The sequence below is a fragment of the Colius striatus genome, chromosome 5, assembly GCF_028858725.1.
Source record: "Colius striatus isolate bColStr4 chromosome 5, bColStr4.1.hap1, whole genome shotgun sequence".
Classification (NCBI taxonomy): domain Eukaryota; kingdom Metazoa; phylum Chordata; class Aves; order Coliiformes; family Coliidae; genus Colius; species Colius striatus.
The window spans coordinates 9117138-9144864 of NC_084763.1; the positions used below are offsets into that span (position 1 = coordinate 9117138).

Here is a 27727-nt window from a genome sequence, read left to right on the forward strand (position 1 = left end):
GGGTGGGCAGAGCCCTCCCCACCCTCCTCCTTCTCCTCTTCTTCTTCCTCCTGCTGCTGCCCGCCTCCGCCCCCTCCTCCGCGGCCGGGCCGGGGCCCTTGACGTGTCCCGCCGCCGATTGGCCGCCGGCCGATAGGATCTCCGCGGCCCCGCGTTAAGGCGGGGGAGCGCGCAGCGCCGGAGCAGAACGTTTCCTTCCATCTCTCCCTTCCTCCTGGTACCCCGGCTCTGCCGCCGCCGGTCCTCTGTCCCGTCCCGCCCGGGCAGCGCCGAGCGCGGCCGCTCCTCCGCCGGCTGGCCATGGAGTACACACCGCCTCCCAAGCCGCAGCTCTCCTCCCGGGCCAACGCCTTCTCCATCGCCGCCCTCATGTCGAGCGGCAGCTCCAAGGACAAGGAGTCCCCCGAAAGCACCATCAAGCCGCTGGGTGAGTGGGGAGGGGGGTGACCGCCCGTGTCCGTGTGGCGTGAAGCTGCCGTCTGTCCGTCCCTCCGTCCGTCCCCGGCGCAACTCGCTTTCCGGCCAGGCTCCCGCTCCCCAAAGCTCCCCCTACCCCTAGGTTTTCCCTGCAGAACGAGAAGCCGTCTCGCAGAAGCCGGTGAAGTGCCCTCTTACCCACTGTCGTTTCCCGGTGAGGTTGTTTCTAGCGTAAACCACTGTCTGAATTCCTCCAGTTTAAATGACGCCGTTTGTTTCTCCGGGTTCGCCATTCTTAGAATAATCTCCCACCCTAAGGTAGTTACATTTCTCTTCGCTGGTATGACATGAATCTCTCAAATATTTATTGCAACTCGTCTGGGCTTTTGAAGTCAAATAAGAGAATCCCGGGTAGCGTCCCTTGGTTTACAAGGGTTAGTAAAACTTGTATGTAGACCGAAGATCCCTTCGCTCCCCATCTACTCGGTTTAGGCTCACACGGACTATTTTACTCTACATCGACCAGGAGAACTTTCATAGTAATTCCTCGCCATTTTCATGTAAGCGATTTCGCTTCTCTTCGCTCGCCTCGGTTCAGATTTACGAAGGTTTTTAATAAACATTAGCATCTTGCCCCGCTCTCCTCCCCAACAGCCCCGGTTTGCGGTCATTGCGTGTATCCAAGAGTTCTCAGAAAACTACAACAGCAGCAACAAAATACTAAGCTTTCAGGGCGCCGATGCAAGAGATTACTTTCAGCCTTAGAAGAATTTCGAAAAGGCAGCTTCTTCGGCTTCTGCTCCATCTATTCAACTGACTCGACAGATTTCGGATAGTCCGGGCTCTCACTGTGAACTTTATTTTAGTCCGGGCGGTAACGTAGGCCGGGGATGTTGTAGTGTTCCTATTTGACATATTTACAGAGTCTTGTGTTAACCGTCGCGATTTTCTTCATACATACTTTTTAATCTGAAAACATTCATTCAATGAGTTTAGTTTTTTTCCCCCTTTCCCTTTCTTTCTCCCCTCAATTCATTGTCCCGCTCTGTTCGATTAGAAATCGAAGGGAAGCGCCAGCCTGCGGCTCGGCTTTTATTGCCCGGAGTGGTGGTCACGGTCGTTCCCGTTAGGGCAGGGGGCAGCCGGGCACATCCCGTTTCTTGGCTCCGGGTCCGGAGCCGCATTCCGGGATCGGGGCAGAGACCTCTCGCTTTCCCAGCCCCGTTCCCTCCCGGCCTCTCCTTCGGCTGAAACCTCCCGGTGAAACCACCGAGGAAGCCCTCAAAAGCTCCCAGGGCTTGAAGGTTGCGGGAAGCCATCCGCGGCAGTGGCAGCTACCGCACCCGCGCAGGTTGCTTGGACGCACGCAGCTTCTCCCGGAGCCCGTTTCTCCAGCGGAGTGTGTTCAGCCTCAGCAAACCGGCTGGGAGATAGAGCAGGACGGCTTCCCGCGGGAAGTGAGCCCCCATCAGCCGCTGAGTTACCCTTAGGAGCTCTCTTCTCCGCAGAGGAAGCGCGGAAGCCGCGCGGTTCCCGCTGTCTGCTATTTAGGAGCAGCCGTCTGCGCTCCCCTGGCCTTCAGCAACCCCTGGGAGCCGAGCGCTCCCATTTTAATGAAAATTAGCGTCATTTTCATGGAAACCCTCGGTTAGCGGGCGGGGGGGCGACGGGACACACGACACGCGCGCAGGGTCCGTCCTTCCCCTCCGCGCCCCGCGGAGCGGGTCAGAAGCAGCCGGCCATGCGACCGAGGAGACTCTGCTCCCCGTCGCCCCCACGGGCATCTCTCCCGGGTGCCTTCGGAGTGAGGCACAGCTCTCAAAATCACCATCCCTTCCCTCAAATGATGCGCTGACACCTCAGAGACAGCGGGGATGTGCGGGTGCGCTGGATCAGAGCGGGGGGCAGCGGAACGACAAATGCATAGTCCTTTTTTTCCTTGCGAAATAGTTTTTCCTTCGAGGTCTCCCTGTCCTGGCTGAATCCTTTCCTTTTCTTTTTTTTCCCCCCTTTTATTCCTCCTATTAAACCTACAGAACAATTCGTTGAGAAATCCTCTTGCGCCCAGTCTCTGAGTGATTTATCCAGCCTGGACCCTCACGGAGATTTTAGCACCAGCCCCTCGTCTCTCTGCACGGAACCCCTCATCCCCACCACCCCCATCATTCCCAGCGAGGAGATGGCCAAAATTTCCTGCAGCCTGGAGACTAAAGAGCTCTGGGACAAGTTTCACGAACTGGGTACCGAGATGATCATCACCAAGTCCGGGAGGTAAGGCTGGGCAGCCCGGACTTCCCTCCCGGCAACTTTCTAAAAGTGGCTTCGGGAGGGAGGGAGAGTGGGGGGAAAAAAAAGGCAAAACAAACAGATCCCTACAGTTCTTATTTTGGGTGAGCAGCACGGATGGGCTGAAGGGATGAAGTCAGCAGCAGCCCCTCGGCGGGCTCAGCCGGGCAACGCCGGCTGAAATCTAAGCGGGGGGACCCATCGGCCTCATAGACAAGTTGTTTCCTCAAGAATTTAGTCTGTGGCTAAAAGCTCCCCCGAGCAGGGCAGTGATTTTTTTGGTTTTGGATTTTTTTTAGGGGAAGGAGGTTGGGGTGGTACAGAGAGAGGGAAACGCGGGATGGCGGGGAAGGAATTCAGACAGGGCTTGGTTTGGTTTGTCTGTCTTTGCTCTCGGTTGCAAATAAACGGTAAGAGAATCCTGGGCTTTCTTGTCATCGCGCACCACACCGTTCTTCGGGAAAAGTTTAGGGATTTGGGTCAGTAAAACGCAGTTCGCAGCAGACAAATGTCGGGTTTTGCGATCCCCGAAGTTACTTGTTATTAAAGTAGTTCCCTGGCGAGTTTCTTTTTTAACCAGCGGGCTCTAGCAGCATGCGTTTAAGAAAATAGTATCTTAACTACTTTAATACTTTAAGTACTTAAAAAGGTGAAATTCGCATCTGGAAGTTTAGAGTTTTAAACTGTCTAAAGTTACTTATTTCTGGTCCACGGCGTTTCAAAACTACGTTTTGTCAAACTTTAGTGAAGCAAGGGAAGCTTAGTTTTGCAAATTCTTCTCAGAAGTATTGTGAGCAGTCTTGAAAGAACACACAGCTAAAACACTCAAATGGGAATATGAACGGAAATAATTTCTGCACTACTTCCCCTGATGCTGGTATGGAACCCATAAAAAATATATATAATCGACGTTTCCAAAGACTTATGTGTACTTTAGGTATAATTATTTTCTGAAACCGTTGTGTGCTTTTAACTAACAGGCAAAAGTACATTTCGCCTGCACTTTTTTCACTTCCACCACTATTTTTTTTCTAGTCGTTGAAGTCGTTCTGATTTCAAGCTGCGCTTTATGTGCCCACCAGAGATACTTAAGATTTAACTTTATCACATTGAAGCAGAAGCAATAGATGCTTTATAATTTTTTTTCAGGTGATTTAAGCAACAATCTTAACTTTCACAGCTTTTCAGACCCCTTATTTCTGTTCCCCATCCCCATATTTATTTTCTCGTTTGCCTTTATTTCAGGAGAATGTTTCCTACCATCAGGGTTTCCTTCTCGGGAGTGGATCCTGAAGCCAAGTACATTGTGTTAATGGATATAGTTCCAGTGGACAATAAAAGATATAGATATGCCTACCACAGGTCCTCCTGGTTAGTGGCTGGAAAAGCTGACCCTCCACTCCCTGCAAGGTTTGTAGAATTTACTGTTGGTTTCATGTTTCTTTTTTTTTCCCTTTCTTTTCTTTTTTTTTCCCTTCAAAAATATCGGCTGTTAACATTCCCACACTGTTTGCTACTAGTGCTCTGAGGCTTTGAGTCCGTGCTCAATGTTAATTGCAAAACTCTGATTAATTTCTGTGATACAGAATCGGGCCTCAAATCTCTGTTTTGAGGTTTGATTTATGATGAAAGTCTCAAGGCATGTGGGAATTGTCTTAAGGCTTTTTAAAAAATACATATATATATACACCTTTATTTATATATAAAGATATATTTTTCTACATGAAGTTTTCCTCCATCTGGGTAAGAGACTCTCTTTTTGTACACATACTTTCAAAATGAAGTTTGTCTCAATTCAGATAAGAAAGCTTTTTAAAAAAATAACAACAAACTAATGTGTCTCTCGGGTTTGCCACCCCTCCCACCTTCAGCATTTGATCTCATCACTTAAAGCAATCCAGGCACCACTGGCCAAGTCCAAGGAGGAATATTGCACTACAGTTTAAATGCTATTTATGCTTGAAATTATGTTATTTCTTGATAATATACCCAGAGTTTACTAGCCAGTAATTTTACTCTTGCTTTTAGTCATCTCTTAGACGGCAGGTGAAGCACAGATCAGTTGTACAGCACAGAGGTTTATTTAGTTTTGTTAAGAATAATGACATTTTCTGAGATCTCAGGAAAAGAATTGAGTAAATTCATAGAATCATAGAATGGTAGGAGCTGGAAGGGACCTTTTAGAGATCATCTAGTCCAACTCCCTCTGCAGAAGCAGGTTCACCTAGATCAGGCAGAAAAATGAGTTTCAAAAATCATTCCATTGATGTAATTATTGGCTGACTCCTTTCAGCATTGGGAAACTGAGGCTGAAGCACTGGGCTGTATGGTAGGAGGACACTTTAGTGGGGACCCGTGCTTCAGCCTAGCACTTTTGTGTGTCCTGAAGTCCTCAAGCCCAGTAAGACTGCAGCACACAGCCAAGGGCTTTGCTGAGTCAGAGCCGAAGATATGGAAATAACGTGGATGCCTCTCTGGCTTCAAAGAAACTTCTCATGGAGGGCTCTATGCAGGCACACAGATCCGCTCCAGGTGGCTTACCCTGGGCTTAAGAACTTGCTTATTACAGAGACAGAAATTAGAAGTGAAACGCAAGAGATGGAAGCAGTTTTTTTGTTGGTGTATGTGTGAGTATAGGGACAGAATCCTGTGTTCTTTCCTCATATAAATAGTTCAACCGAAATCTTGCTGATCTTGGGAAGGCGGCTCAGGGAAGTAAACAAACACAAAGTGCATGCAGAGAAGCTGTGATTAAAGACAGCAACCTAGGAGTTATGTCGGCTTTGTTTTCATCGCCAAAAACTCCTTCTTGCAATGTGGTTAACGTCTGAGGGCTTCATTTGACGTATTGTAATGGGCACTGATCAAAACCCAAAGAAAAAACCCCATGGATCCTGCTCCAAAAGAGTCGGCATCAAAAGAGGAAATAAGGGAAGGACAGAAATAGTTTTAAGGCAGGGTTCTCTCTTTCTTATTTTTTCCATTCAAGTGCTTTTTGGGACACCTTTAAATAGATGGAGTGTGAATTAGCAATCTGGCATGGACTAGTTCAATGAGGAAATACAGGAATATAAACCAAGAGATTGATCCTTGGAATAATTAGCAATTGTCCTGCTGAGTGTTTCGGAGGCAGGGTCAAACCTTCCTGGAGTTTAACATTTATCATTCTCATACTGTGGTAGCCCTTTTAAGGTTCCCGTCGGATCAGTGCGTCTGCATGTAAATGTGTGTCTCTGCAGTTGCATTTGTAGGATATTTTCAGCCTTTGTGTGTAAGTATATACCTTTCCTGTTTCATTTTCAGGCTGATTAGCCAAAATTGATCATAGCACTGGCAGCGATTAGTTTTTCTTTCTGTGAATGGCAGTTACAAGCACTTTCTCCTCCTTACGCCCGTGTTTGAGGAGAAAAAGGATGTCTGGTGGCTCAGCATGACTATGTTTGCATCACTAGTGCTTTTCCTGGAGTGTTTATGTATCTTTAGGGGTGAGAGGCTTGCTCAAGCAGATTAAAAGTAGTACTCCTCCCATCCTGAAACAGGTTTAGTCGTGCTCTGGTAACAGAAGCACTTAATGAAGTTACAATTTCTTGTCCTGCAAACAGAGTTTTAACTCTCCTCACTTCAGAGGTGTCTGGGCAAGGGTAGCAGGGTGCTAACTCCCCATGCACATTGCTACCTGCATTTGCACAGGCACAATGGCACCAGGGGAATTATTCAGGAGTTACGTCACTGCCTGCATCTCCACAGGCACAACGGCACCAGGGGAATTACTCGGGAGTCATCTTGTGCATGGGTGTAAGATTTGCAGGATCGAACCCCTTAGGTGTTTCGCTCTTTCCATTATAAAAACAACTTTCAATGCTAAAACAGATTATTCTATTATTCTTTTTTTTTTTCAAATTAAGAAGTAATTCTGTTTGAAAGATTAGCCCTTCAGGGAACTTTCTATAAAACCCAGTTTTATCCCTGTCTTCCTGCTGTCAATGTTTAAGACAAGTTTATGTTGCAACGAACACTTAAACAAAAATATTTTTCAGAGAGCCTTTTGTAAATCTTCTAAAGTGCTATCTGGGGATAGAATTGCTATGTGATATTTTATGTTTGTTCTTCCAAATGTCTAAGACTGTGTGAAACATCAGTTTAATACGTTTCAGCATGTACCTTTATGTGCTCTTCTTCCTTTTTTTACCTCTTTTCTTTCACTCAAAAGTCTGTGTTTTTTCAATATTTTTTTTGTAATTACTGTACTTGGCTACAATAATTTATTTAATGAATTTTTAGTGTTTATATGCTCACAGACAACTCTAGGTAGGAAAACTTTAAAAGGTATTCTTATATTTTGCAAATGATTTTAAACACTTAGGTAATTAAAAGCAGCATGCACAAGGCTTGTAGAACCAGACTAACTCTGAAATAGGAGAGTGCTGTCGCATTAGAAAATATACAAGAGGGAAGCAGCACTCAGACCTTGCATATATCATGAAACATTACAAACCTTGGAGCAAATTCGCATCCAAATATGGCTCCTAAAGCCTTTGTGAATTGAAAGGAACAGCTCCTTACATCTGTCTGGCCTCAGGCAGCAGAGCCCATGCGAACATTCTGAGGGTCCTTGTGTACTGGAATGGGTATGTTTATTTCTCTGACTTGTTTACTATTGTGCACTCAGGTCCTGTCGATGACTTCTGCTTTGGAGGGTGATATGTCAACCTTTCAGCCCTCTTCTTTCAGATGCAGAAGGTCAGACTGTAGGAAAGTGTGGGCAGGTGAAGTTCACCAGGTGGAACCACTTGTTGCGAGGGGATTGACAGCATGTAGCAAATCAGGGAAGAAAAGCAAAGTCTAATAATACATTATTGTAACTAACCTTAAACACGAGGGAAAACTTCTTTACTGTAAGGGAGCCCTGGCTCAGGCTGCCCAGAGAGGGTTTGGAGGCTTCCAAACTCGCCTGGATGCATTACTGTGTGCGCTGATTGAGGGGAACCTGCCTGAGCAAGGGGTTGAGCTGGATGATCTCTAGAGGTTCCTTCCAACCCTGACCATTCTGTGATTCTGTGATATATTCAGGTCCCTGCCAACATCTGAGCACTTCATAGTTTGAAAGCAGTGCCAAACATTAACCACCTATGGTGTAAAACAGTTGTGCTCAGCTTTTAGGCACACCAAGGTCTTTACGTGTTCCCCAGCACACAGTTTGTCACTCTTTTTTTGGTTCCGATTAGCCAAACCTCGCTGAGCCTGACACTCTGTAATCATGGTAAACATTATTAGCTATGTAGCCATTCAAGATTAGGATTCAAGTTCTAAAAACAATACCACAAGATGGGCTGAAAACATTGGATAAACTTGGGGCTCCCTTTTGTTTTGCTACTTTTAATGCAGGGTCACAAAGTTTTAGATTTTCATTTTTGTATAGAAGGCAAAGTTAACTTGAATGAGAAGGTAAAAATTCTTCTGACATAACAGGATTCCAGCTGTGGGTTTTCAGATGCATTGTAATTTTTCCTGAGCCTTGCAGTGCATCAGCAGAGTTAATAGCAGGGAGGATGCCTGTATGCTAGGAGTATTTTATTGCTACAGGAACCCTGGCTCAGCATCCTTCCCATGGATGCAGCTATACCAGCCAAGCTGTGCTTCAGATCGGTGTAAGGAAAACATCCTGCACATCTGAAGCGAGCCATGCTGGTAAAACTTAGTTTTAATGTGTCTTGGGGATTCTGCTGGCAAAAAGGGAGACCACAGGATCAAATCTTTTCTTCTTTGAGCAACAGGGCTCTGCTCCCCAGAGTCTTTAGTATAGGCATTCCTTGATTTGAGACCAAGAATTATGCCCCATCATTTACGTTTTTTTTCATTCTCCTCTTGCCTAACCAATAACCAAAAAAAAAAAAAGAGGAAGTTTATCTTTCTAAGCTGACATCTCAGCACTGCCCCAGCTGCCTGATGGGAAACATTCAACCGAGTGGCCGAAGGCATCACCCAAAATGAGAGCTGAGCCCTTGGCGAGTGATAAGCAACACTGATGGAAGCTGAACAGGTCTGGTTAGCACTAGCTGAGGGTTTAGTTCAGCTCTTAATTCGCTCTCACAGAAAAACATTTGAGTGAAATAATTTTCAGCAGTACACTTCTTCCTTTAAAAAAATCTTTGCTTTTAAATAGCCATCCGGTTGTAATGTGTATATCACTGCACCTACATATCTTTTGTGCTTCCTTTTCTTCTGCTTAATTTCCCAAGTGGTGGATTGTTAATTACAGAGCTGCAATTAAGGTGGTTTTTTTTTTTTGTGCCAGACCACTGTGCTGGGCTGCAGCCTTCAACCTCTTCTAAACAGATGTCACCACAGCTAACATGTGATCGAGTGCAGGTTAAAATCATTATCATGGCCTAATGTTACATATAAAGAAAAATGCATTTTTATCTACATTCCGCCATTATCTCTCTAATGACACCATGCTTTTTCTCTCTCAGAGCTGTAGTCATTGTTATTTTAAGTGCTTGTTAGTACAGCTGTGGGGAAAGACATGATCAATTTTTCATTTGGGAAAAGACACAACAACGAATGTTAGTTAATGTCTCCATTTTAGATAAAATGATAGGTATGCTCGGAGAGCAGTCTAGCACTCAGGCACGGGATTCTTCATCATGTTCCAGTGAATTAAACAACTCAACTCATCTGCTTTATTATCTTTCATTAATGATCATATTTCAGGAGTTCGTTAATTTAGGGGAGATTGTGTCTTGTCTGAGTACCAGTTCCATATTACCCCAAGCTTTCAGGAAAACTACATCTGTGAAACCACCACATATCCCCACAGAGAGCTTTTTATTACAAGCTTTTTTATTATTATGACTATTTTTATTACAAGCTTTTTAATTTTATGCAGAGGGGTCGCTCACACACACAAGCCAAGAGGTGGGATTTATTTCTTATATAAGCAGGACTTTTCCCTGTGTTTTTTAGGTTGTATGTCCACCCCGATTCCCCGTTCACGGGGGAGCAACTGCTGAAGCAGATGGTGTCCTTTGAAAAAGTCAAACTTACCAACAACGAGCTGGATCAGCACGGCCACGTGAGTAGCCCTCCTGGTGGGAAAGGGTAAAGGGATGGCTTGCTTGTGCCACAGGGCTGAGTGCTTGCAGGAGAGAGAGACCACAATGGAGAAAAGCTGCTGTGGCCCCCATGTTCCATCTCTCTCGGCCAGCTCTTTGTAGTGCGGTGGAGGAGGATGCTGAGTGAAGCTTAAAGGTGTTGGGTTTTCATCTCTGTTTATAGAATCATAGAATCATTTTGGTTGGAAAAGACTTTTAAGACCATCGTGTTGAACTGCTAACCTCACACTCATGTCCTTCAGCACCTCAGCTACATGGCTTTTAAGTATGTCCAGGGATGGGGACTCCACCTTCCCCTTGGGTAGCCTGGGACAGTGTCTAACAGCCCTCTCAATGAAAGAGATTCTTCCTAATCTCCAGTCTAAACCTCCTCTGGTGCAACTTGAGGTCATTTCCTCTTGTCCCATCATTCGTTACTTAGGAGAAAAGACCAAACCTCACCTCACTACAACCTCAGTTCAGGTAGTTGTAGAGAGTGATCAGGTCTCCCTTCAACCTTCTCTTCTCCAGGCTGAACATCCCCAGTTCCCTCAGCTGCTCCTTGCAAACCTTGTTCTCTAGACTCTTTATTGAGGAACAGGTGACTTCATAAATCAGCCTTTTTATCTTTCACAAGGTCAATGCAAGTGTTCAAATTATGCTCCTACTGCTGTCAGAGACAGACATCCATGGAAGACAAGTTCAGCATCAAAGTGAGGGACAGAAGGGAGGCAGGGGAGCTTTCTGTTATGCTTCTGCCTGGCTTTTGCTGTGACTTGGCAGTATGCTCTCCCACGTGCACTGGCTAGCAGGCTCACATGCTTTCCATGTGTGCTTGGAAGCTGCCTCTCATTAAAGGCAACCTGCTAGGGTTGGGTCTGGCAATAAGAGCTCTCTTACTTTCAGACTCAATGTAGCATGAATGCAAATAATCAGCAGGAAAACAGTGGTATGACACCAAAGTCGAGGGCTGTTGAATTATAAATATGCCTCTGTTGCCCTTGGAATAACCATAGGCTGCCTGCAAGTCAAGATGTTACACAGTGGTCTGGGTCCTCTAAAGGAGTGAAGTCCCAGCTCTGATCAGTAGCAGTTTGTTGTCACAAGTTCTGAGGCTGGAAGCTGGTAGATAGGATGAAGAGTTGCTGGCCATGGTCTCCTGCTGTGCTCCATCCCTGGGGACAACTCCTTTATCTCCCTGACTGTCTAAAGGTAGATGGTAATAAGAAGCGTTGTCTGTCCTGTCCCTTCCCCAAAAGTGCCTGAAAAGCAATGGAATGGCTAGATAGTGCCTTCAAATTGTGAAGGAAGAGCTAAAATTGTCACCTTTGGGCACAGCAGTTCCCCAGAGGAAGAAAGAGCAGGGGGATGTATTTGGAAGGGCTGTTGTCTGAGAACAGGGCAGTTAAGAACGAGCACAAAGCCAGGGTTAGTAAGTGAGGTGTCAGGAAGAGGCAAGTGATTTTTGAACTCCAAAGCATGTGTAGGGGTAACTAATGTGGAAAGATGAATAACTGTGGCATTCAAGGTATAGAAATCCTTCCCTTGGCTTGATATGTGTTGCCTTTCAGGACTGTATGAGAAAGCAGCTGTTTGTCTGAGCTGTGTTCAGTGCAAATGTTTTTCACCCAAAAGGGAATTTTTACTCCTTTTGAGACCTAAGAATTGAACCACAGTCGTACTCATTGAAATTACATTCTGGAAACAGCAGCAACAACAAAAGTATTTAAAATAACTCCCCAAACAAAACAAAAGAAGGCCCAGATAGATACCTCAGTGTTGTTCTTTTGTGAAGATCCGTCTGCGGGTGTATTTTTCTTGAATCTGGTTCCCACCGTTGTTCCCTTCCTGACTAGCAGAGAATGTCTTTCTTTTTTTCTTTCTCTTTTATTTCATAATCTATAGAAGGACAAAGCTGAAGATTTGTGGGCTCTATCACTGAGTGATGATAGAGCAGTATATGTGCACATTTAAAAAGAAGCATTTTTCATCATAACAGGGGCCATGTGTGTCTCTAATAAAGGGCTCCAAGCACTATATTGCAAACTAGTTAGGAGTGGTGCAGTTCCCAGAAGCCCAGACGAGTATAAAAAAGCAGTAGGTCTGAGAAGCTGTCGGGAACAGCAGACGTGATAGAGCCAGAAGATGTTATCATCTTCAGTACAGGCAGAGGAAGAAAATGATCCTTAAGTGTTTGAGATGCAGCCTTCTGATCACCTCTCAGAGAAGTGGTAGAGGTGGACCCCATTCCTTACCTGAAGGCTTTGGACAGCCAAAGTTGATGGAAAGTTTTATATGTTCAGTTAAGAATAAACCCCAAAGGCTAGATTCTGTGTTGAGATTTGTGTGACAGGTATTGCACCCTTTTAATTATTTTGTGGGGTTTTATGTTCCAGATTAGGGTGTAAGGTTTTATGTGTTGCCTTATTGAGGCTATGTAAACACCATCGTTTGGTGCTCAGTGGAATTAAGAAAGAAATTAATTCTCTGGAGCCTTTGAGGAGGGCTCACTGTGCTATGGCCAATGGCATTTCTGAGCTCCTGTATACTAAAAGAAGGGGTTAATTGAAGTGCCTACTGAAACCTCTACCTTCAGTTTGAAAGAGCCTTTTTTCACTGATGAGATCTTTTTAATTCACCTGGTAAAAATCTTAATTATGTTTGAAAAGGCAAGTTGGTTCCCAAGGAAGTTTTGTTTACCTGAAAGACAGCTTTAAATACCAGTTATTAAATACCAGAAGCTGGATCCAGCCTTATTCCAGTTTGTTCTAGTTGCTCGCCTTCTCCATCCTCCAGAAGACAGTTTTGCTTGTTAAGGTAATTATGGTGTTTTATTTGTGGGGTGGTTCATTTCCTGAAAAGGAATCTGAAGAGGAGAAAGGCGTTTGTTTGTTTTCTCTTATTCCAAGACTTTTGGACTTGGCAAGCATCTCTTCTTCTGTATCTTCAGCAGTGTGCATAACCCCACAGAAGTCTTATCTGTGTGTGTATGACATACAGCTTGCTCCATGGAAACCCTTTCAGATATCCTAACAGAGGAAGGAAATGGCTCCTGTCTCTGTATTTTTACAGCCGAGCAAGTAATTCCCACTTTTTTCTAGTTGTGGAACATTTATGAACATGATCAATTATTGTTTCCCCCCCTGCCCCCAAGATTTCTAGTGATGTTTCTCACAGAGACTGCAACTGTTGGTTGCACTTAGTTGGGGTGGCATTGTTTATGGTGAGGTGAACCGTGAGTGTATGCATTATCATAGTTGCTTTTCTGACATTTAGGGTCACAAAAGTGAAACACGTGAATGTTTGCAAAAGCAAACACAAAGTTGTGAAAAAAGCCTGTGTTGAAAGCAGAGGTTGCAGAATAGTTATAAGGAGTTGTGCCCAAGTTGTGCTTTGGCTTTATTTTTGTTAAAGCCAACCTGGCAAAATTTAGGAACTTCCATGACTTTAGGAAGCAAACTTTGCCCAGTGACTCTCTTCTCTGGTGACTATGGAAGTCCTGTACACAGCGTAGTTCCTGAATTCAAAGCCACTGTGGGGATTTTGCAGCTGGCATCCAGATTGCTTCTGGTGACTTGGTCTGCAGCCAGTAGAAGCCAGATGCCTACAAACCTGCCTGACCCTACAGCAAACAGGATCCTGTAAGGATGGATTGTGGTCATCTCCCCTGCTGCAGGCTGTCAACAGGAAGGCAGGTGGGAAGGCTGTGGGCCTGTGACCATGCTGTGCTGCTCTGCGTATACGTGCACCTGATGTTTCTTCTGGGACACACCAGCACGAGTGCTGCAGAGACAGTTGTGGGTATTTTCCCATGGCTATACCATGCAGGTAGAAGATTGCTTGGACTTTGAGACCACCCTTGGGGGCTGCTCTGAGAGAGGCACTCCTCTCAGAACTCCTTCAGGCTGTTTTGATTATCCTAACGTAAGGAGTTGCAGGGATATTAAGGGGTTTTTTTGTGCAATATCCTGCTGAGTTTAGCATCAGTGAGCAAGGCAACATTGTCAGTGTGTGCACAGATGCAGATGGGTCACCACATACACAGACCCTCACAAAAAGACCATTAACTTTGGTTATGGTTTTTTTTGGTGATCTTCTGGCTACATTCAGTACTTGTTTTGTACCTGCACGACCCAACTCTCCTCTGGTGAGAACATATAGGGTAGAGCATTGTGGTAGGGGATGTTATCCATGTGCACTTCTGGTTTCAGAAAACTTTTCTACAGGATCACACAGTCTTGTTTGAGAAATAGAGTTTCTCTATCACAATTGGCATACACAGAGGAGAGAATGGAAAGGGCATGTGTGGGAGCTGCTCTGTTGCACTTCTTCAGCTCAGCTGCTGCTCAGATGTAATGCCTTAGCATGGGTATTGTGCTCATGAAAGACCTTGAGCTACGTGTACCATCCCATCACTAAGCTCATCACCATTCTCCAAATTGTCTTTTCCATCTGCTTAGAGCAACTCAAGTGTCTAGGATGGTGAGAAAGAATTCTACAAAGAGAGGGAGAAGTGGTAAGGATATCAAAGGCAGGGTCAATGGTTGTTGTATGTGTGCACATATGAAACAGTGAAACGATCTGAGAAAGGACCTGAGCTGGTAGAAACAGACTTGCAACACGGGCAATGGTCCCCCATCACTATAACGACTTGTGCTGCTGTGTGCCCCCTGCAAAGTCACAGTGTGAGTCTTGACAATACTTGGCCTTGAAGGAGGAGCAAAAAAAAAAATGCTTACAGAAATTTTAGCCTTGACAAAGCTGCCTCTAAGCTCTCCACTCCAAAACAACGTGCAACCTTTCTCGTTGACTTGAGTTAGCGTGAAATACTGCACCGCTTCTGCTGAGCTTCTGCTGAAGTTAACGCTTCCCGAGGAATGCACGTTAGCTATTCCAGATGTACGGAGCTGACTGTAACGTCCTCATGGCCCCTGCAAAATAGAACCACCCACACCATTGCCAATTTCGTCTTGTGACTGTGATTATATCCAAAACAAGGACTGGTGCGAGTCGAGCTCTGTATTTAATTCTTATATTGTAATACTGTGGTTAGAAGCAGCCAACCAGGCCTCCAGCCGCTGGTAACTGAAGCAAGGCTGGGTTTGACTCTAGCGAACGTTGAAATTGGTTAGCTGATACGTGAGATTTAGAGTTGTTTTGGGAGCTCGTAAACAATTATTAATGAGGGTAACATGGCAAAACCTGGCAATTTTGGGGTTCCGTGCTGGTTTCCCTCCTTGCTTGTTTTCAGTAGTCTGCGGTGAAGAGCATCTACGAAGTAGTTTGCTTGAAAGGTTTGCTGCAGTAAAAGGACCTGGAGAGTTTTATTTTTGGTCAGCCGGTTTGTGCTGGTGGTGGTGGTGTGTTTTTTGGATCAGTTTTATTGTTTTCTGGGAGGGTTTTTTTGAGAGAGGTTCCTGGCTGTTTTCATTCTACATATGAACAGTTTTCCAAGAGTGGGTTCTGGGCTATGAACTTCCAAGACTTACACATTTAGCCTTGCAGCTGACACCTGCAAACTGGAGCACGCCATAGCAAGAACAAATTCTGTATGTAAAACACCTCACCTTTAGCAACAGGTATTTATGCTTCAAAAAATGTGTGCTCACCCGTGAGAGCGAGAGGAAAGCAGCTCCTGGGATACCTACTTTTCCAACTTTGTTTTCTGTAACCGATGAGAGAAACTGGAGAGTTTGCCCTGAAAATCATCCCCTGGTTAGTTACATTTCAGAGATCTCCCCTACAGTGTTTATAAGATCTTCTCTTCCCCTATGGTTTCATAGTCTTCCTGTTGACCTCCCTCTTAGGACAATGCCTTGTCACTCTTTCCTGCAGATCATTTTGAACTCTATGCACAAGTACCAGCCGAGGGTGCACATTATTAAGAAGAAGGATCACACGGCTTCTTTGCTAAATCTGAAATCGGAAGAGTTCAGGACTTTCATCTTTCCAGAGACAGTTTTTACTGCTGTTACTGCCTACCAGAATCAGCTGGTGAGTACAGTTTCCACGGATTTAACCAAATCCCACCCTGCTGAAAACTCTTTCTTTTCTCCAATCTAAACCAGGAAACTTTCTGATACCACCTACGTTTCCATGCCAGTGCCTCTAGTGACTGTGCTCAACCTACTTCATATTTGGGAGCAATTCAGACGTATACTGGTAGTACTACTGACTTCAAAGGACCATAAGCACTATTCATGGGAGGAAAGATGACATGAAAGAGGCTTTCATTTGTCTTCCCTTCTGTCTATACAAAGCTGTTTGCATATTATCAGAGTCCTTCTCTAATCATAGCTCATTAAGGAACTGTTCTTATTTGCCGTGATCTTTCATGCCACAAGCTATTAGCTGAGAGATACTCTGCTCTGCACATGATGATTTCATTGGCTTAAAAAGTTGACTAATTAAGCTGTAAGGCTCAAACGTCAGGGAAATCACTCAGAGATATGCTTTTCAGAGGCTGCCCAGATTACATCCAGATGTTTGAATTTCAATTTGCATGCCAGTGAATAATATATACAAAATGGAGGAGATCATAACAATGGATTGCTAATGAGTAATTTTAGGAAGTATATAAACAATCGGCGAGCAGAGGCTCTGCTTGACACAGTGGATAGAGCTTAAATATTAAAGTCAGTGGAAATATGGTTTTGGCTTTAGTGCAATTCTGAGTGTGCTTTAAGGGCTTAATGGCACTTAAAAAAAACCCCAAAATCCCAAACCCCTCTTTCCCTCTCTGATTCCCCCAAGTTAAGAAGAATTTACCTTAAAAAGGTTACTTTCTTAAAGTACTGTCCAAATAAAGTGGTCAGGCAGCTTCACAGAGTCAATGTACATGCTGGGTTATTTAATGTGAAACAAAAGTAGTTATTTTCTAAATGCTATGAATAAAATGAAACTACTGCATTGGGGACCAAAGAAGCTCTCTTGTTAACTGTAGTAGTATCAAGCTGGTCCTTGTAATAGACCCCACATCCCGCTTTAAGGCTTTAATATCAGAACATGTTGATTTTTAAACTGAGGCTCATACCTGATTGTGGAAATGCATTGTGGAAAATGCATTCAGCACCTGGCAGACTCAAGAATATAATGTTTGGACAGGTGGTTAGATTTTTCCATGTAACTTTCTGTAGAAACTAGCAAAATAGTAACAGGCACAAAACCAACTGGACCTGGAATTTGTTTCTGCAGGATGGTTTGTGTTTACCGAGCATATTTACACCAGAGATGCTTCTAAACTAACCTTCCCAAAGCACATACATTGAGCCCTGGAAAATTTCTCAATGGAACATCTCCGGAACCCCTAGAGGTTGATGCTGTCATTTTATTTATGACTAATGAAAATGGAGCCTTTTTTCATTTTTGCCATTTCTTTCAGAACTGTTTTAAGGAGGGATTGATTGCATTTCTGGAGGTTATTAGATAAAAGCTAAATACATTACACTTTCAACAAACTATCTCATAATTTAAGATTTAAAGGGCATGCATTTATTTAAACAGCCAAACCACTGCCACAGAGTTGAATTGTAGGTCAGATTTCATTTTAAAATGCTTTCTAGCAGATGTTCTCTGATTGTTTGTGAGACAGTCTCTCAGGAAAAATACGGCCATAAATGATTGAGTCTCATCTGGCTTTGGTAGATATAAAAAAGTTTCTTTTCTGATGTCATACCAAATTTTTAATATTAGGAAAATGGAAGTTTGATTGGTGAAAATATGCTCAAGAGATGAATAGATGTCCTTATTATTCTGCAGCCCAGTTGGCTCGGTGTGTTGATGATCTAAGTGGATGGAACTAGTTAGAGCTTGCCTTTTTTCAAGGTAGTTTTCTGAATGCTGCCATAAAAAAAGTTCACTGTACGTGAGGCCCTAACCCACCACTCTTTAACATCACTGTGAGTCAAGTGCTTATCTTGGGAGCAGAGTGAGACTATAACTAACTGTGCTGAGCTGTTGCAAGGTCCTTTGACAAGTCCAGCAGTTGTACCTGCATGACCAGACAGCTTCAAGCCCTTACAGCACTGAGGTCTCAGCTGTCTCTGTTTGACCAGCCTATAGGGACAACTGGTGAGCTGCAGCTCACCATTTACATAGTGTCTCAAGACAAGGATCTTGCCCAGTGAGCTTGTTCTGTATTGACTTGAAATGCCAGGCAGAGAAGGCAGCAGCTCAATGAGCTTCCAGAGTGGCAAAGCAGGAGGGTGGCAGCTGCTCAACACATTGCTCCTCTTCTGCAGGCCAGTAATCTAATATTCACCGTTTTTTTTTAATTTTAGAAGAGATGCCACTCCATTTTGAAATACTTTTGTGTGATGGGAGTATTCGATTGTTTGAAAATTTGGAAGAGATCCCTTTTATTTAGCGAGTCTCCAAGGCCCGCTATGAAAAACGAGGTTGTGGCCTCTCCAATAAAGGTGCTTTTTTTTCTTTTGAGGAAAGCCAGGCTGACATAGCAGCTCAGTATGAGATGCTATGAACTGCTGATTTTCATGGGCTTCAGATAGAGTTGGTGGCACTCACTGCCATGCAGGACAGGGCTTGTGTTGTCCCTCCTCAAGCTCCCACTCCAAGTTTTATTTTTAATTCTTGGAAGAAGTAAGGCTGAAAAATCTGAATACTGTGATCATGCCTCAGGTTTTACTCACCAAATCTCATTTGACTGAACAGCTAGAAAATGTCACAAGGGTAATGATGTATTCTTTTTTCCCTGCTCCCAAAAGACCACAGTGAAAGCCACCACCTTGAAAAGTTTCACTGCAAAGTTAAGTAGTAGAGGGACCCCCAGCCAGTGGGTTACTCTGGCAGAATGTAAATGCTGACAGGATACACTAGAGAGGTCTGTAGCTGAAGAAAGGAGGAGAGTTTTGGTTGCAAGAGCTCTGATTCTCCAAAACTGTGGTGGTTTTAATGGGGTTACTACATTAACCTTAAGCTCTGTCACTTTAAATTTGAGTTGTGCCCCCATTTTTACTCCTTCCTTCCCTTTCTCAGCTCCTGTGCAAAAACAGTTAAACCATCCCTATGTGATGGCTAGTAGGTCTGGCTGAGAACATCTGCATCTCAGTAAAAGAAAGAAACCCCAAAGGTGGGGCTGAACTGAAGTAATGGCTTCAGGTCTGCAGGCAGTGGCTCCAAATTGGTGCTCACGATGGTGGAGCTGCACATCAACTAACGAGGGTCAGAATTTTGCTGTGGGATACTAGTGGAAAAGACAACTTGATTAATTCTGTTAAAGTGCTTGGAAGCAGTAATTCTGTATGTGAGAGTTCTTCCTGCTCTGGATAACATGAAGGCTGAGCCCACTGAGCCCTTTGGTTTTTCCATTGCCATATGTGTGTAATACACCTTGGTTTGCCTCCTCAGCTTTGCAGCCTCTCAAGAGCAGCACGCATGCACACACACACACACCAGGAGCAGGGATAAAATTAGCAGCATAGTCAGGAGGATGGATCTGTTAACACTTTGTACACTGCAATACCCTAGCACCATATTCATGTTGCTTTGCTCTTTTCTATGTTTCCAGATAACTAAGTTGAAAATTGACAGCAACCCTTTTGCTAAAGGATTCCGGGACTCTTCCAGACTCACTGATATCGAGAGGTAATGGGGACTTTCTGTTTACTTTCCATGTAGATAAGATAAAGAGAGTTTGTAGGAAAAGCATCCTTTCAACTCCTGGGAAGCTCTGCATTTTAATGTTATCTTGTTGCATATAGTAAGCCTCCTCCACCTCCTTTAAAAATACATATAAACTTTATGAAGAAAGAGCTGCTCTGAGTTTTGACATCTGTTCCAGTTGGGACTCATATATTCATTTTCCTAAAGGGGCTTCCTGTAGAGGGAGGAGAGGGTCAGTTTTACAACCTCAGAATGAAAAGCTTTTTTCTTATCATGCCATTTAATACTATTGAGGGCTGTGAATTGGGTCAATGGGAAACAAGGGCATTGGTCCTGTGAAAAACATCTTTATAGCTCCCCACTGCTCCACACAGTGGAAAAGAGAGAGGGGAGCTTCCCAAAATACACTTCAGCAGTCCCAGACACTGAAGTCAGCAATTATTGTCATCAGAACAAATCCCCTAACTCCTGCTCTGACGACGAAGATGTCATTTTTGTTTCACCAAAGCTGTGCTGCAGGCTGCATCAGGGGAAAGCTTTATCTGCAAACTGTTGAGTTCTCTGTGTGCACAGCTCATTATAAAGCAACTACTGCCACAGGGACAGAGGCACTGAGTAGGAAATAATCTTCAATTTCTTGGTAGCGCTCCAGCGTGTCACATTTTTATGATATCGTGTCAAATAGTTTGGCAAATGAAGCAAATTAAGCTGCCTGCATCCTTTAGGCAGGAAGAGAACTTGATGGATATAGCACACCCAAATTTTCCTATGAGCAGACAGTCATGAAAGAAAGTTTGGAGAGGCCAAAACACTCCAGGTTCTTGTGTGGGGACAGACACATCTGAGTCATATTTCATGGGTGCACATAGGGGACAAACTGCTCGGTGAAGTCATATCTATATAGCTAGAGAAAGTTTTTACAGTGTTTCAGAAGTACATCAATCAAAGCAGGTCCATGGATGGGAAATGGTGGTGTATTTTCTACCTTAGTGATATATTTTACTACAAGATCATCAGTGATCATCTGTTGAGTAACTGGGTAAAAGAGCACTAATTTAGGGATAGCAATCTTGTAGACTGCAGTGCACACTTGCAAAGTTGTTAAAACATGTTTCCCAAGTGCAAGTCTTCATTGAAAATTAAACACAACCAGTCCAAACCCCAAGTAGATTTAAATAGCATAGCCTGCTGTATTGGCAGAGTACTGTGGTAAACAACATCCAAAGCTCATGTTTATGTGTGATAAATAGTCCAGAAAGGATTGGTAGGAAGAGAAGAGGCTTAGATTTTCATGCTTTACAGACAGGTGACATGACACAGCTTTGCAAGGGCTGAAAGACTCTGAATAGATAAGCTGGGAGAAAAACTTAGTTGGTTCATCTGCATCGAGGTAACTATCATGGTGCTGGATACGAAGGGAATTTTTCTAGAGGACATCTTATTATAACAGCACATGGCACGGAGTCAGAAATGCTGAGCATAAACCACAGTGCCCTTTTGTTTATTGATAAGTGTAAGAATAGAGCCTGAGACAGGCAGCCTGGCCCAGGCATGAACGTTGCCATGAAAGATAAGGTAGCCAAATGTGAAACCTACAGTAAACAGAATGGGAAAAGGATTTAAATGATGTTAAAGTTCTGGATTTGAGAGTCAGAGTTTGGTTAAGGGCTTGTTTTGTCTTATATTGGAGAACTTAGCCCTGATTAGGGAACAACAATATTTAAAAAGAAAAAACAAAACAAAACTTGCTGCACAACACATCACGTAGAGATAAGAAAAGTGTAACCCACAAGAGGGCTGCTAAGAGGCTGTGTGAGAATTTCCTAAGTTATCTGAGAAGGTCCAGAAATACCAAGGGTTTTATTCAGTGGCAGCATTAAAATATTGAGGCAGATAAGCAGGTCACTCTCTCTGGGTCTATAGGTTTCATCTTAGTGCCAGGAGAAACAGCTTAAAGAAATGCCATGTAAAGCAAAAGAAACAGCACAGGGAGGTATGACAGCAGGAAGAATTTCTTGCTTGATGTCCATTGTGATGTGTGTTACTAGATGTAGGTGATATATTGAATACAGCATGATTTTCCTTGGTAGAGTTGGAAACCCAGTTGCTGCCTGAGATGAATATTTATTTGCCAGGGAACAGACTATGTGGGCCAAATGCACCCTTGTACAACTGTTAAAAATGGAATAGTTGTCTTGAAGCTGTGAAAATAGCTCCTCTGCACTGCTTCCAAAGCAGACCTACATCCAGCCCTCGCATGTATAATCTGTGCGGTGATCCTGATGATCTCCCGTAAAGCATCCCATGATGTTAGGGCCAAGGGAGCACTCATTTATCGCCAGTTCCAGCCTCTCTGAATGACCTAAGTAGTGTGAAAGTGTACAGAGCTTTGTATTTCATTTCCAGGTATTTAAGCTTGCTTTTTCCTAAACAGCCTTTGGGGAGGGAAACAAATCAGATCAATTGATCTTTAGAGACCTGAAGAAATTAAATTAGTCTGGAGTCAGTTACTGCACTAAACCATCCGGTAATTGGATTGCTCCTTGTAACTGATTGAAAACAGCCTCTATCTGTAACAATATAGGGAGCTTTTCTTTATAGTAGATCTGAGAGAAAAACACATCTTTTTATGACATGATGACAGAAATTGCACTTTTTTAACATAATTGAATATGATTTTATAAATATGTGACTTTAACGATTTCAGGCTTCCCATTCTAGATTTACGACCCTTATGTAGGAAATTCAAGCTGCAAATGCCTTGAGGATTAAATCTGTTTGCATTATGCGTGTTCGAGTTAAAATAATATATGTAAAGGTAGCGAAATATGCAAAATGGTAGAGGAGGTAGGCAAGAGCAAAGCTCCTCAAGTCCCTGTATTTTCTTTTGTTCTTGTCTAAATAGCTTACAGTGGTTTCCTTGTACTCAGAGCTACATATGCAAAGCTTTTAACCACTGAGAAAAATCTTTGGTAAGTTTGGTATGTATCGAATTTTCAGTAGGATGTGAGATTCCTTCCACAATCAACTCTTTCCATACATTACTTGTGGTAATCTATTTATGGACACAGGGCAGACTTTATCTGGGGCTACTGTGATTTAGATAAGTTGCTGATTCACCTTTTGATCTTTTTTACGTGGTATTTACATTTCCACTCTTATAAAAAGCCTCCCACAGTGGTTGTGATTGGAAACCTGAACATTTAGCAGCAATTGTCAGAATGTGGAGCTTAACATACTGTGGTGTTGACTATGGGAGGCCAAATGCAGTAATGTGGACGAACATTACCTTTTTTTTAATGGTAACTTTTGTGAAAAAGACTAATGCAGGTTTTGCAATGAGCAATTCATTCTGGAGATAGGGTTTAAGGGAATATCTCTATGGTTTTGCTTAAGAGAAAACTGCCAAAGCCATACAGGATGCAGAACAGAGCTTTAACTATTAATTCAGGCCTTAAGATTAAAACCAAAATGAATCTCTTGAGTTGTGAAGAATTAGACTTTAAAAAAAAAAGAAAGAAATCATGGCCCTTAAACATCATGCAAATGACCCATGGAGAAAGGTGATAGTGTGAAGAGCCAACAGAACTACTGAATCATAAAAGACAGATCAAACAAGAACTGAGAGGTCATAATCACAGTCTGTGTGTTGCTTGTCTATTTGATCCGGTATGTGATAGGCAAGTTCAGGGTGTGGACTGTTAACTATTGCTAGGAGAGTATTCCCATCTGCACAAGCCCAACAATGCTTCTGGGAGGTAGATACGTAGTTCAAGAGGCAATATGGAAACATACAGCTGCACATCTAAGTAGTTTGTAGGCAACAAAAGGAAGGATTGGGGGATGGGAGAAGTAAGAGAGCTGCATCCCAGCTGGATTTGCATGGTAATCAGATTCTGAATTTTCCCCTGAGGAACTCCATCTCTGAGATATAGAACTATATTGTACTGTCTTACGAGGCTGCAAGTGAAATGGATGCTAATGCCTGGATTTGGGCAGTGCCCTGCTCAAGTAGCTGTCAAAGCCATGTGCTTAGTGACGTGCTGTCCACAGCAGCCCTCTCCCATCCCTTCCCTATTCTCCCTTGTCCCTATTCTCACTGCTTACTGCTGGTCTAGAAGAACTTCACTGACTCCTGAAAGCCCCCTTTCTGCTCAACAGCCAGAAATACATACTCCTCACAACCTTTTCCCATGTACATGGTTGAATAGGGCTTTAGCTGTCCAGCATGTCAAACTCCTCAGCTAATCTTTCATCTTCAACTAGTTCTCAGTCTGCAAATATCAGCAACCAACCTTGGGAGATCCCAATGTTTATGTTGGGAGAAGTAAAGTCATGAATTCAGAGAGAAACACCTGGTGCCTCAATGTCTGGTATCCAGTGTCATTCTAGATGTAATGAGGTAACTCCAGACTCTGGCTGCTGCTCCAGAAGGGTAACTGAGTTGTCTACATTTTCTGCTCCATCCCTTCCAGACTGCTGCAGATACCTTGGACATTAGAGCAGTTGAGGCATCCCCTTCAAATCTGGTTCCTTTTCTCCAGCAGAAAGCTTTCTATGCCAACTAAAACCTCTTATTTCCCCAAGCTTTTAACCACTCATACCCTGACTCATTTTCCACTTAGCTATTCTATTATCTATCCTGTCACTTGTATAAAACATTAAACAAGCTGTTTTATTTTGCTGGTGTTTTCCATGCATGGCATGCAGGTGTAGTGTGTGCAGAAGGGGAGGAGATGATGTCAGGTCAAGCCCATAATTTCCACCCTAGAGGATGTTTTCCAAGGGTTCACAGTACTGTTTTCCAGTTTCACGGTACTGTTGTGTTCTCACCTCTCATCCTCTGCCTGGCAGCCAGGAAGAAAAGGTTTATCAGTCACTGAGTGAAGTGCAGCTCTGTGTGGTTGGCTATGTTAGAGTCAAGCATGTCACTACAACTGGTTAAAAAGATACAGAGAAATAGCTTTGACATACATTTAGAAGTATGTGTGCTTTTTTCCAAAGTTGGAGAAATGTAATTTTATACATATATTTTAAATTCTCTCTATAGACATAGCTGTTTTTCCCATTTTTATTTACAATGAGAGGAGTGTGTGTGTTGGTCTATTTAATAACCTGCTCCTTCTTCATAGGTGTCATTACTCTTCCCATGTCAGGTCTCTTTCAGTCATCAAAACTTATATTTTTCATAATTTAGTTCCTACTTTCTTAAAAACCTAGGTATTTTTTGAGTATTGCATCCAACCAATGCTTACACAAAGTCAAAACTATTGAGTGAAAGTGTTTGGTGTCTCTATATTAACTTTTGTGCTAAATTATACTTCAACTCACATGAGCTGACGTAGTCTGATGGGTTCTGATTCTTCCCTGGTAGGAACTGGTGCAGTTTTAGTCTGATTTGGTCTGGTTGAGGGCTTTGTCCATATCATGTCAGAGCTTAACTGGGTTCCCATGGTCAGCCTGTAATATTTATCTATATTTATAATCTTTATTTACAAATATCTAAATGGTGGGTGTCAGGAGGCTGGGACATCCCTTTTTTCTATTGTATCTAGCAATAGGACAAGAGGTAATGGGATGAAGCTGGAACACAAAAAGTTCCATTTAAACATAAGAAAAAGCTATTTCCCTGTTGAGGTGATGGAGCCCTGGCACAGGCTGCCCAGGGAGCGTGTGGAGGCTCCTTCCTTAGAGGTCTTCAAGACCCACCTGGACATGTTCCTGTGTGACCTGATCTAGGTGACCCTGCTTCTGCAGGGGGGCTGGACTAGATGATCTCTAAAGGTCCCTTCCAACCCTACCATTCTATGATTCTGTGATTTATGTAGCAAAATAGCATGTCTGTATGTCTATGCATGTGTAAAATAGCAATTAAAACTCATAGGAACACAAAAGCTGAGTGATATCTGAACAGTGTTTCCAATAGTGTTTGTTGCTCACTCTTAGCTGCTGTTATGGAAATGTATTTGTTCATCTTTCTATGTTGGCTTTATTTTGTTGTTTGGGGTTTTTGTTTTTGTTTTCTTTACAGACTTGTTTTTAGCACTTACGTCTTGGACAAATTAGTCACCTTTTCCCTTAAAAAAAAAAGAGTTCTACTACAGTGCGACTTCCGACAAGTTTATTTTTGTGCCTTCTCAGTCCATTTATTCCATCTGTCTTCACCTCACCTCACTTCTGATGTCTTCTGTTATCTGGGCTTTCTTCCAAACATACTAACTGGCAGCAGCAAAAAAAGGAAACCTTTGAAATGCAGAACTAAAGAAGTCGTTCAGGCTCCAAACTGATAATTCATACACTTTATATCCTGTTCTGTATTTTTCTTTGTGTTGAACTGAATGGCCAAGCAAAACATAGTAGTCAGCTTTATTATTTTATTGTTTTCCTTAACATTGCCTTTTTCTTGGTAAGAATGAGGCAAAAAAACCAAGAATGAACAAACCAAACCACATGACACCAGGAACGAGGAATAGATTCTGAGGATATCCCTACCTCTTTGTTTACCTGGCACTTAGAGAGTAAAGACAAAAAGAGAAAACACTTGCAGTGTTTTCTGCATGTCTGCTCTGACATCTGTACCTCTTGTCACTGTCTCAGGAACGGCTACTTCTCCAGAACACAGGAGTTCAGAGTGCCTGGCTCTTTCTCACAACAGCCTCGCTTTTTCACGTCTTTAAAGAAGGTTGATCCTGGCTTGTGGTTGCCTCTTACATCAAATCCATCCTCTTTGGAGCTATGCTATAGGTCTAAGATGGATAATAACCCAGGCCTGGCTCCAAGAAGCTAGTTCTGGATTAACTTTTCTGGATTAACACCTTCTGCCAGAACCAAATAAGTTGCCTCAAGCCTCATTGTCTCAAATAGAGAAGGTAGCCATCCTATCCCTATTCTCTGAGCGTGCTATCTGCCAAACTGAGGAAAGTCCATAGCTTCAGGTGCATGTAGGCACGTAGTAGCATCAGTGATGGCAGTGCATTATGGCCAGGTGAGTCCTCTTCTCTATAAGCAGAGCTTGTGGTCATGAGCTTCTGATCATCACCAGGCTGCTGTGAACGCACAGCTGAAGCACAGTAAGACAGCAAAGACATAAAGAAGCATCAGAGAGATGCCTGTTCCCACCTACAAAAAAAAAAAAAGGACTGTTCTTTCATCTTAATTAAAGATCCTGCTTGGGGTAAGCTGGGACTTTACCATCTCCTGAGAGAATTTCTGTCATCTGGGTTAACAGAAAAAGTAAGTAAGCATCCTCATGCAGGGCCTCACTCCTTAGCTGTTTCCCAAGTCAGCTCTGTTTTCTGCCATCTCCCAGTTCATATCTAAGGCAAGATCTTGTCTGTAAAATGTTGTTGGGTCATTTGTCAGCCACATCAAGATTTTGCTATCTAGCTTTGATCCTTGGAGACTATTCTGTACATACAAGCCACTGTTAATTAAACAAAGCCTCAGCCTGTAGCTGTAAGACATAAAGCATTTCTAGCTGGGAATTTGGTTTTGGAACTGGTTGCCAGCAGGGACAAGAGTGAAATGTTCAGTCAAGAGGTTAAAGCTTGCAAAATGGCAAGATGCTCCCTGTGTACTGCAAAACCTTGCTAATTGATAAACTCTCTCAACTCTTCATTTCCTTCTATTCCTGGTTCAAATTCTCTGTTTTATTTCTTGCACAAAGGAGAAAAGTACTTTGTTCATAATGAGAAGAGGTTTATTGGCAGAGATGGGCTAAAGATGTGCTTTGAAGCTGGTGAAGGGTCTAGAGAACAAGTCTTATGAGCAGTAGCTGAGGGAACTGGGGATGTTTAGCCAGAAGAGAAGCCTGAAGTGAGACGTGACCACTCTCTACAACTACCTGAAGAAGAGTTGCAGTGAGGTGGACTCTTCTCTCTAGTAATGAATGACAGGACATGAAGAAATGGGCTCAGATTGTGCTAGGGGAGGTTTAGACTGGACATTCGTAAGAACTTTTTCACCAAGAGGGTTGTTAAGCACTGGATCAGGCTGTCCAGGGAGGTGGTGGAGTCACTATCCCTAGAGATATTAAAAAGACACGTAGATGAGGTGCTGAGGGATATGGTTTAGTTTAGTGATGGGCCTGGCAGTGTGAGGTTAGTGGTTGGGCTTGATGATATTAAAGATCTTTTCCAACCATATTGATTCTGTCAGAGTGCAGATCATTGGGATCAGCTTGAGCTTCTTTTCCCCATTATCTCTCCTCAGATTTGTTGTGCCTCAGCATTTTCTCTGACCATGCTAGCCAATACAAGCTTAGTATTCTCCTCTCCATTTGGCACATGGTTCCTTCTTCTTTTTCTCCA

At 43.3% G+C, this 27727-nt stretch overlaps 1 protein-coding gene across 1 annotated transcript in view; it reads left to right on the top strand.

Annotated features, from left to right (window-relative positions):
• Positions 1–300: 300 nt before the first annotated feature.
• TBX20 (T-box transcription factor 20) overlaps positions 301–27727 on the top strand; it is a 36190-nt gene continuing 8763 nt past the window's right edge. The window contains exons 1-6 of the mRNA XM_061997117.1: positions 301–427; positions 2454–2688; positions 3949–4113; positions 9670–9778; positions 15633–15791; positions 19324–19400. Coding sequence (XP_061853101.1) covers positions 301–427; positions 2454–2688; positions 3949–4113; positions 9670–9778; positions 15633–15791; positions 19324–19400 — 872 coding nt within the window. The remainder of the gene's footprint in view (positions 428–2453; positions 2689–3948; positions 4114–9669; positions 9779–15632; positions 15792–19323; positions 19401–27727) is intronic.